The 11330-nt window shown below is 31.2% G+C and overlaps 1 protein-coding gene across 1 annotated transcript; it reads right to left on the bottom strand.

The window, feature by feature from the left end:
* Positions 1-1166: 1166 nt before the first annotated feature.
* Positions 1167-11191, bottom strand: LOC115881672 (zinc finger protein 569-like). The gene is made up of 12 exons (XM_030899250.1): positions 10970-11191; positions 10795-10917; positions 10483-10736; positions 10276-10433; positions 10033-10207; positions 9758-9829; positions 9462-9608; positions 9250-9409; positions 4454-4583; positions 4228-4395; positions 3841-3995; positions 1167-1535 (listed from the first exon to the last, which is right to left on the bottom strand). The coding sequence occupies exons 1-12, from the start codon at positions 11117-11119 to the stop codon at positions 1431-1433; spliced, it is 1797 nt and encodes a 598-aa protein (XP_030755110.1). The 5' UTR covers positions 11120-11191; the 3' UTR covers positions 1167-1430.
* Between the last annotated feature and the right edge of the window lie 139 nt (positions 11192-11330).

The following is an 11330-nucleotide window of genomic DNA, read 5'->3' as shown; positions in this document are numbered from 1 at the left end:
GTAAGATGTTAAATCACAGCAGATGTTTTCCTTCTACTATTGTGAGATTGTAGGGTTGGGGGAAGTTAATCTATATTTCTTTGGTGATAACTCATCATACAGTCTCAGAGCTTTACCAAAAGCCAGTATATGAGACGGTTTTACAGAGGTTAGTTCTCCATAACCAATATCGGTCGAACAAAGTTTATGGCATGAACAGTTGTCGTCTCGGCTCACTCAGTGATTAGGTATTCTGGTGTTTTCCCACAGAATTTGCATTCGCCGTTGTTTCGTAGCTTCAATCTACTTCAGAGTTGTTTATTGAGGAGACAGTGTCCTATTAACAACTCCGGGACAATTCGAGGATTGTTATTACTTAAATCAAGTAAAATCTTTGATTTTTCCCGGTAGTAAGTCCTGAGAAATGTCTTTGAGTGTCTTAGACCCTTGAAGGAATCCCCTTCCAGATTACAGATGGAGTCTTCCAGGTTCATGAGTTCTGCTCTAAGTTGGTTTCCATTTGGGAAGCAGAACAGTTCCGACCCCGTTAGTAGAGTGTTCGCTCCTTTCCTAGCCATATCGTTTGATTTTTCATTATCAAAAACCTATTATTATATATTATCACAACCTACAGTATGTGGACCTTATTCCTTCTACTATGGTTCAGCTCTAAAAATTTAGTACTTTTGTTATTATCATCTTAAATATCCTCTGGCCGAATTTCTTGAAATTTGTCCATGTTATTTTTAGTACTAATGGTATCATTTAAGCCTGAGAAAAAAATGTACGCCACTGACTTTTTGTGTAATTTTAATATTTTTTAGATAAAGCCTGTCCCACACGATCGATGTGTCAAACACTTTCCATTAACACTTGCCACATCGTGTAGGAGACACACTTGTGAATTGTAATATTGTCTAAGCCAATGCCAAATGATGCGTCCAACGATGGACGCATTCGCAAAGGCAACGGCATAAGGCAACTAAAATTACAACATTTTTTCTCTTGTATCATATATCAAAAACTATTTTCGAGGAAAAAAACCTATCCAATTCATTGCAAACCGCTCGACACCCTTTAAGAAAATTAAATTTCAATTTGTTTGACTAAAGTATTAAAATACTTGATAACAAATTACAATTTACCAATGAAAGACAATTTAATATAAAAATATTTTTATTTGCATATTAGGGTAAAAAGATATAGTAATGCTTAAATAATAATAATGACATATCTTCTGACTAGATATTACACACAACGAAATATTTTTATATACATATGTATATCTACAATTTTATGTGATAGCTTATATGTCCAGTGCTATTAGAGCTATCTACTGGCTAGAATCAGCAGTACACAATACATATAACTTATCATCTCAACACACACTATATTTCCTATAAACATACGATTTTAAAACTAAATTTCGAGCAGTAAAACCGCTGTTTAGTTTATAAATCTTCTCCTTCAATGCTCATTAAACTCCCCAAGTCTAGTTTCATCTGTTGCAGGTCATTTTGATCCATTTCTTCCGTCTCAATTATAACAGTCTGGATCTAGGAGTAGAAAACATCTGTTTATATATTATACAGGGCGAGTTAAATATTTTTAGGGGTAGTATATTTCGACCCAAGAAACACGAAGGTTTTTTTCGAGATATTTTTTTTTTGAAAATTTGGAATTTTTTGGAAATTTTTTTGATTTTTTGTTAAAAATCATAATTTCTTGATAATATGGCAACATAGAGAGTAGATCAAATTTACAAAAAAGAAAATCCAGAAAAGATCGAGTGGTTCTCAAAATTTAAGACAAAAATTTTTTTTTAAATTTTCAAATAAAATAACTAGATTATTTTGTACTTATCTGAAAAACGGTAAAGAGAAAATATATGTTTCTCTTATCGAGAAATGCAAATATTTTTAGGGTTAGTCTATTTCCAGAAATACGTTTATGAGTTTTTTTACGCAAAAAAATGTTTTGCAAAATCTGGAATTTCTTAAGAAAAAATTTGGATTTTTTTTTTAATTTTGTAAACAATACCAACTTGGCTGCCTGAAAACTAGCTCTAAGATCTTTAACCATGTATAACAAAATGTCCACTTTACTTTTTTAATTGTTACCATTTAAACATAATTTTTGACCAATTTTTTTCAATTTTGAATACACGAAGTTACATAGATAAAAAAAACAAGTTTAGATTGGAAAGTGCCCATAAGGACCATGTAAATACTATTTGGCGCTATTCTTACAAAGGTCGCTCTCCAAAGCTTTTTTTTTAATTTTTAAATTGTGTGGCAAAATATTATTTATTCAAATTTATATAAGGACCTAGTAATACCACAGATTATACAGATTATAAACTTTGTTTTTTCTTTATTGTTTTTCGTGGTTCCAATTTTCGGAATCGGGTACTAGTTAGCGCCTGACCGGCACAGTTATTAGAGAGATATCGGAAAACCGAATAGCGTCATGCAGTATTTACGCGTACCTTATTATGGTTACGATATGCGCGAGTCAATTTTTAACGCAACACCCGCTAATAACGTTACCGCCTAACGTAATTTGCGGATCAATTACACCAAGTGCTATTTCTAAATAACGTTTAAAAATTGCTTAAATGGGCATGTGCGGGTATTTGACAACCGGGACCGGCCGGCGAGATCTTTTATTTTAGGTTATGTTTGAATTGTTTTGAATTATTAATTTAGTTTTATTAGGTAATTTGATATTTAAGTAGCTGGGATTAGTTTTAATTAAATAAATATGGGCCAAAATATGGATTCCACCTCTTCCAATATTAAAGAACCTACAAAGAGGTTTAGGTTTACAGCAGATGACGACTTTCTAAGAGAATTTGTTGCCGTAAACCCACTGGCAGACGTTGAACAATAAAGCACTGGAAATAAGCACTTTAGCCCTTTAGTTTTAAAATACCTAGTAAACAAAACAATTTCAAAGTTTTAAATTCAAAGTTAGGTTAAGTTTAAATAGCGGATGCGACGCGAACAGAATTCTTTTCGATCCGATAACTATAAATGAAGAGAGTTAATACCACCTCACGTAAAGGAAATAACACCTGGCTTTATTAACGTCCATGCACGCTATTCGGTTTAGCGATATCTCTCTATTACGCTGTTTATTGTTATTTTACGCGAGTTTATTTTTGCGCACAGGAAATTTTACTCGTTTGCACATCGTCATAAAAAACAATTTTCGTACCAGGAATTAGGGACAAGATTTTTATCTGTATACTTATAGGATACCTAATCTGTGGTAATAGGTACCTAGGAAACATTGGAAACCGACGTTATGCCACGATCCACGATGGATTTTGCAGTTCACAGTTCACACAGCTTTTTAAGTTTTTAATGCCATTTTTTCACAATTATCACAGGTTTGAGTAAATAAAATTTAAATTAAACTCACAAGATAGTAATAATTACATTGAAAATGGACACTATAAACACTTTTCGGTATTTTTTCAAAGAGGGCGGTGTAAATGAAGATTTTATAATTTTTGAAGATTCTGACTTTAACAAAAGAAAATTCTTTCTGTTCTTGTTTGCGGTTGTTCTTAGCAACCTATAGCAACCGATATAGCAGCGCCAGATCCCGCACAACATATGCGACCCAAAACAATTATACATTTTAGCGGGAAACCGAGCATTGGAATGCTCGGTTTCTAACTAAATTTATTTCCTTTATGATTTAAACATAAATTTTGACAAGTTTTTTTTCAATTTTCAATAAATGAAGTGGCAATTATTTTATGGAAGTATCATTAAACGTCGTAGAGAAAAAGATATCATCGGTTGTCATTTGAATTTGACATAATTTTTGTCGATGGAATGGAATTTTTACCTTTTGTTCAACAGCTTCCACGCTACTATGGATGTCCAAATTTTCCACATAATTTTCATCATAATGAATTTCTTCAATACCATTCACAGTTATAATGTCAACAGTGCATTCCTTTTCACTTTCAGTGCACTTTTCGGTTTTTACAGGATGCTGTCCTAAATTACCACCAAAAATATATGTTTAAACAGTGTGTACCAAAAAGGTCGCAAACAAATACAAATACACAAAATATGTATTAATTTTTCGAAAAATGTTTATACGAAATCAAATCAGTATAATAAGTAACAAAAAAAACGGAGTCGGCCCCGTTTTGGTACACACTACACAGTGTAGAATCCAACAATAATAAAAGTTTCTTATTTAAAAGTATTTTTATAATTTATCTACCAGAATGTAAACGAAGATGTCCTTTAAGTGCACTGACACTCTTATATCCTTTCTCACATTTATCGCATTTATATGGCTTGTAACTACTGTGAGTGCTCTTGTGCTCGACCAAATGACTTTTTTGTTTAAACCCATAACCACATATATCACATTTATAAGGTTTCTCCCCTAAAACCATAAATTTTATCTGTATTTTTAACTCTTAGTGTCAAAAATAGTACACTACCTGTATGTTTTCTCATGTGCAACTTTAGTTGTGCAGGTCTACAAAATCTTTTCTCACAAATTTTACACTGCTCAGGCCTGCCCGTATGTAATCGTTTGTGAGTGTTTAAAATACTTGATTGACTAAAACTCTTCAAATAAAAATATATTAATTTTATTTGTTAAAATTTTAATATATATTTCATATTAATTAAACTTTTAGTTACTTAATCGAGGGCGCGATTTTTAAACTCGTTGTTGCCAACCATGGACATAGGGCTCGAACTCACTGACGACCAGGTCTGCTGGCCGGATGTATTGCGTTTTTAGCTGCGGCCAGATGAACGACCAGTTTCAACAGAGTTGTTAAATCTAACGATTTTTTACGTTTTACCAATTAGAAAATATTGTTTCAGAAATGTTAAAATATCCGAGTTAACTAAAAAGCGAAGTTGCTATTCACAACAAACAAAAAGCATTGTGTACGCGCGACCGACAAAAAAGGAGATATTCAGTTTCTTTTTTCTACTGATATGGCGCCCTTATCGACTTTAGAAGTAAACATATTAGGGCCATCGTAAAAAAAGATCGTCAGACACTGGCTCTAAATATAAGCAGGTAGAAAGTTTAGCTTCCAGTTATTTCAATGTTTACAATATAACGAAGAATCTACAACAGTAATTACTTCTATTTTTATGAATGTTTAAGTTACTTTCTTATTTTTTTTTCAAAATAATGTACCTTGTAGAAATATAGTCTAATGAACCCTGTTTGAAAAACGCTAAATTAAATATCATATTTAAAATACAGTTGTCCTCCTTGTGCATGACTACAATACAACTAAAAAAACTAATTTAATAAAAAAAACTAGTGGTTGTAGAAAAACTTTAAATATTATTTTTTTTTATTTTTTAAACATCGAAACTCAAAGGTATAATAACAGGTATCATACCAACCATAAATAGAGTAGGTATGTCATATAAAAATGTTTTGAGTTTTTACTAGAATCGACCCTTGATAAAAAAAAAGGGATTAGATTTAAGTTTACCTTTGATCCAGTCTGTATATTTTATCTTTGGATTTTCTGCACGTGTGATTTTCTACACTAAAACACTATATCTTATAGAAAATAAAATATTGTGCCTTGAATTTGAGCGATTTCATCTAAAAATTATTAATTTGGAAGAAAACCGGCAACAAGCGGCAGAAAATAATAATATTTCCGTGCAGTCTTCTGGTCGCAACGACCAACAGACGGCCAGGACGTTAGTGTGCGCTATATCATTTGATTTAATGGTTTTAGAGGTAGCTGCGGCCTGGCCGGTGCGACCTGGTCGTCAGTGTGTTCGAGCCCATATTCGGCGCGCCGTAATGACTAACTGAAATTTAAATTTCGCGCTGGAAATTCAAGTGGAAGCTCTGCTGTAAAAAATGTCAAGTTGCCGCATTTATTTATTTATTTCCTGCGCAAAACATCCCCCTTTGGAACTTTTTCTTTAATGGCCATAAGCGGGAGTAAAAGACCAACCGCCCGAACAAACACTAGAGGCGCCACCGGTCACCAAATGGTGTAAAAATTACGAAAATTTAATCATCTAATTTTGACACAAGGGGTCGCGGTTAACTTTTTTAATTTTAATTCAATATTCATTGTTTTCAAACTATATTATTAGACTTTGTTGTATTTTGTGAATGTATAAATGTTTTCTTAGTATAAAGTTGCATTATATTAATTTAAATTATATTACATACATATTTAAAATTCAAATATTATAACATATATGTCAGTTGCCGTCTAATAAATGTCATCTTGATAACAAAAAGTTAGTTATTGTCAGAAATAATTAAAATCATGTTGAAATATTAAAATTTACAAGTTATAATTAGATATTTTATATTATTTCAAAAACAAAAACATAATCGTACCGCGTAATGTTGATATGCAGGTCCAAAACAAAAAGTGCCGTTATATTTTTCAGTGTACGTTGTCAGTCGCGGAAGTTTCAGTGATTTTAGTGTTGTCGAATATTTTTATTTGTGAAATAAAAATATTGCGTTTGGATTGAAAAACTAAAAGTAGAAGTTTTATTGCAATGTAAGTAAGCGTTTTTTCATACCTACGACAAATATACATATGTATATTGAAATTTTATAATTCATTTTATTTAAAAAACGTTAGAAAACAAGCTTGTAATCCTGTAATTGACATAAATATTATGTAATGTATCCCATTTCAATGTAATATATTACTTTACAATTAAAAAAATGTAAATTTAAAAAACATATTAAAAATATATACAGGTATTAATTGAATTTTTTAGTGTGCGAACAAACACGAGAGGCGCTTTATTATTTACTTTCATTTCTTAACATGACAGACGAAGCTCTAAAGGGGGTTGTTTTGTGATTTCCTGACATTTTATTAGCAAATTACGAGTTTTTGGTTTAAATAAATCGTGTTGTGATACTTTAAGCTTGAAAATGTTTACTAGCAGATCTTGCAGTCGAACAATGTACTTTTTAAAACCTCTTTTAGTGCGAAGTGTACCGGATGTCCCACTAAGAATAGCTCTCGGCTGTATCTCGGAGAGTATTAGCCGTAGGGCTTACGGGAAAAAATATTTATAACAAAAAGGGCTGTGAGAAATTGCTGGAAATTATTTTCAAGTTTGTAAAACGGCCGCTAGGAGACGCAACTGCTCTGGAAAATAACAAAATAGATTTTTTAAGCTTACTTATACTTAAAACTTATTACTATAAATAATAGCTTCATAATCTTCAGTAAATTTTGGATTTTTTTTGTTAGAACCATTTTCCCGTATCTGCTAAAATAAAGTGGTGGGGGAAGGTTAGATCTATCTTTATTTAAATGTTAATAACTCCGGACTGGATGATCAGAATCCACCAATTACTCTATAGTATACCATAAAAATAATAATAATAGGGTTTTGAACGTAGACGCTAGGGGGCGCTTTCTTACAATTTAACAAACATAGCGCGTTTTTTCAAAAAAATTTAATACGATAGTATGTGTTATTTTAGCTGATAGTAAAGAATAGTAAAAGCTTAAAAAGTCAGCGAAAACCGCATCTTGATATCTTCTTTCAAACCGAAGATATTAGGAAAATTATAATAAATACCAAAAAATACGCCCTTAATTACCTTATTTTTACAATACAGTATCAGTAGCCCTCTTGATTAGGCTCATTCTAACAAAAAAATAAGATAGAAACAGTTTTTTCCAAAGCCTACCATGACTTCACTGAATCATCGTTTCTTGTTCACTGTTATTAATATCTTAATTATTAGATATTAATACCTCTGGTATTATGGTATTCTGGCATTTCGTCGATTTTAAAATAAACTAACTGTTTCTATCTTATTTTTTTGTTAGAATGGGCATGATTAAGAGAGCTACTGATACCGTGTTGTAAAAATAAGGTAATTAAGGGCTTATTTTTTGGTATTTATTATAATTTTGCTAATATCTTCGGTTTGAAAGAAGATATCAAGATGCGGTTTTCGCTGACTTTTTAAGCTTTTACTACTCTTTACTATCAGCTAAAATTACATATACTATTACATTTATTTTTTTTGAAAAAACGCGCAATGTTTGTTAAATTGTAAGACAACGCCCCCTAGCGTCTACGTTCAAAGGCTTATTATTATTGTTTATATGGTACAATATAGAGTAAGAAACGCTCTTTTAAACGAGCCCTCGCTTGTTGAATTCCGATCATCCAGTCTAGAGTTATTAATATTTAAATAAACACAGACCTAACCTTCCCCCACCACTTTATTTTGGTAGATAGGGGAAAATGGCTTTAACAAAAAATATTCAAAATTTATTGAAGATTATGAAACCATTACTTATAGTACACCTTATCTAAGCAAAATTGTGTAAAAACTCAATTTTCTTATTTTTTGTTGCAGTTGCGCCCCCTAGCGGTCGTTCTACAAACTTGAAAATATTTTCCAGCAATTTCCCATAGCCTCTTTAGTTATAAATATTTTTTTATTCCGCAGCCCCTTCGGCTAATACTTTCCGAGATACAGCCGAGAGCTATTCTTAGTGGAACACCCTGTACAAGATTGCTTAATAGTCGTAAAAAAACGCATCGCAACTTTATTAGAATATTTTGAAAGGGAAAGCGGTAGTAATGGTCCATTATGTCCCTTAAGTGCCCAGCCAAACCAAACCTAACCTAAAAGTTTATATATTTATAATTAACTTATTTTTGTTTGCTAAAATATTTTGATTAAAAAAATATATAAATGTGGGCAAACGCTGTGTTGGTCAAGCTTAATCAAGTGACTAAAAGTTTATTTAGTATGAACTGTATTTTAATCTAAATCTTCAGTTAAGTGATATAAATGATGACAAAATTGTTTTTGATGAAAAAAGTGGTTCAAAATTGTTGTACAGTCTGACCGACGAGTCAGGAAAGATTTCGACAGATGACATCCAAAAAATTACAGAAAGTACTATTTACTTGTGATTTAAAATGACTAAGGCACTGTCAGAGATCTTCCCATTGAACTTATGTAAAGTTAACAAAGAAAAAAAAATTGAGCTTTAAAATCTGTCCAAAGATAAGTTCAATGACAACGACAGATGTGTTTGTCGTTTTAATTCAAGGATGATTTGTATTTTCTGTCGTTCTTTGGGTGTCGTCGCTTGAAATCTTCCAGATCTTTGCGGTCAAATTTTGACATTTAAAGTGTTGCGAATACCGCAATTCCGCGCTCGTGAGGAACAACCTCTTATCGGTGGTACTGTATATAAAATTGTCATGAAAGATTATTTATTCCTTTTACCTTTCCACAAATAGTGCAGGTGTAAGGTTTTTCGCCTGTATGAGTACGCTCGTGAACAACTAAAATATTTCTAGTTTTAGCTCTTTTATCGCAGAAGCGACACTGGTATGGCTGTTCCCCTGTATGAATCCTCATATGAACCCTGAATTTAGACGGCGTTCTAAAAATATAAACTTACAAACGAATCCACTAACTCTATTCTACTGAATTACTTGAATTGTTTACCACAGTGTTGACATAAATTTTCGATATTTTTTAATTCTAGAATTTCATCACTGTTATGATATTTTTTATTATGGCTAGGTAAACTCCTGACTTTCCTCGTACATACTGAACAATAATTCTGTGGTGTTGATGAGCTATCATAAAACAAATTATTAGAATAAAATAAATACCTTATTAACAGAGAAAAAAACCGCGTCAAGTTGTCATCAATTTTCATATTATATGTATAAAGTAATTTGAGACCATTTTCTTCTTAGATCATATATTTAATATATATCCTTACTCTGGTAGGTCAAGACATTCATCATTACAATACTGGTCACTTGATTTAGTTGATTTTGTCAAAGCAGATGTTCTAAAACATTTTTTTTGTATTTTTAGTTGTTATTTTCTAAATAAACAATGATAGCTTAATAAAATAAAATAAAATTAAACTTTGTACTGCAATTTTCTGTTGAACTACACCAAGTAAACTGATATTATTTACTTCATTAGTTATCTTATTAATAATTATGACTCACTATTAAAAACATATTATTATGTTAATAATAAAATTACCTGTTCCTAATATGCTTCTGGAAATGATTTTTTAAAGATTTTACTTTGAGAAATTGCTTCCCACACACCTTACATTCCACTTCTCTATCTCGATTATGGACCTCTCTATGGTTCTTCAAATGCCTAGATGATATAAACGATTTCAAGCAACTATTACATTTATATAACCGATCAGCTACAAATTTAAATAATTTATCCAATAAAATGTTTATCCATTAAAATAGTTACATTAAATGTCTTTACCTGAATGACTGGAAAGATGTTCGATAAAATGACTTATATTTGTACTAATTTTGTTGCAAAATGGACATTTCAAATCATCCCTATGAGTGTCACTATTATGTACTTCTAAACTGTTAAATATCTTATTACAAGTTGAACACCATCCCTCCTTCAGTTCTCTAATAGAGCAAAAAGTAACATAAACAGTTTTTATTTTTTTTTACTTACTTATGCAGCCTCGTCATATGTACTGATAAACTTCTATTATTAATTGCCACAAAATTACAGAAAATGCACACCACATGCTTGAAAAACTTTTCCCTAACAGCACTTATGGCTTGCTCTACATCTTTAATAGAATACTGTTTCAGCCTCATTTGTTGTTCACTAGTTTTCACGGGCGTTTTTTGGGGTTGCAAAACTGAATAATCTTCATTTGAATTATCAATTTCATCATGTTCTATTTTAATATCATCTTTTGACTTTAAATAAAATCGAATTTAGAATTAAAAAAAAACAAAAATTGCATAACCAGCTTACCAAAAAGTATTCACCGACCAAAGAATTTGTTCTTTTACACTGCTCTTGGAATTCATAAAATTTCAAAATTTTATCTTCACATATACTGCACAAATATGAAGGATAATGAAGCTCAACAACAATCTAAGGAACAAAAAGTAAAAACATTTAAAATATATGAATAATAAACTTTTACCTCTGTATTAAGTACAGAATTAAATTTTGCCAATAATTCAACTATTTCTTCACTGTTATCCAACAAAGATTTCATACTGTCAGTTTTAATTAAACAAGCTCTACAAATAGCTGTTATTTTGTTATTAGTTGCAATCGTTTTTATGTCCATTTTAATAGAAAAACTTAGTAATAAATAAATAAACAAACCGCTTTTTAAACAGAGTTTGTATTTGTAGGTTAGAAAAATTAAATGTCATTTTTGATTAAATAAGTGCGTGTTTACATGCATCCTTCATGCATCGTTGATTTGGTGCAATTTTATTGGTGTATTTTAAAAATGACAGCTCATACTAAAATATGATTGGAGTGACGTTGGTGTG

The sequence above is a fragment of the Sitophilus oryzae genome, unplaced genomic scaffold (assembly GCF_002938485.1).
Source record: "Sitophilus oryzae breed Bouriz unplaced genomic scaffold, Soryzae_2.0 scaffold_172_pilon_pilon, whole genome shotgun sequence".
Lineage (NCBI taxonomy): Eukaryota > Metazoa > Arthropoda > Insecta > Coleoptera > Curculionidae > Sitophilus > Sitophilus oryzae.
The sequence above is the reverse complement of the archived record's forward strand: the minus strand, read 5'-3'. Positions and strand labels throughout refer to the sequence as shown.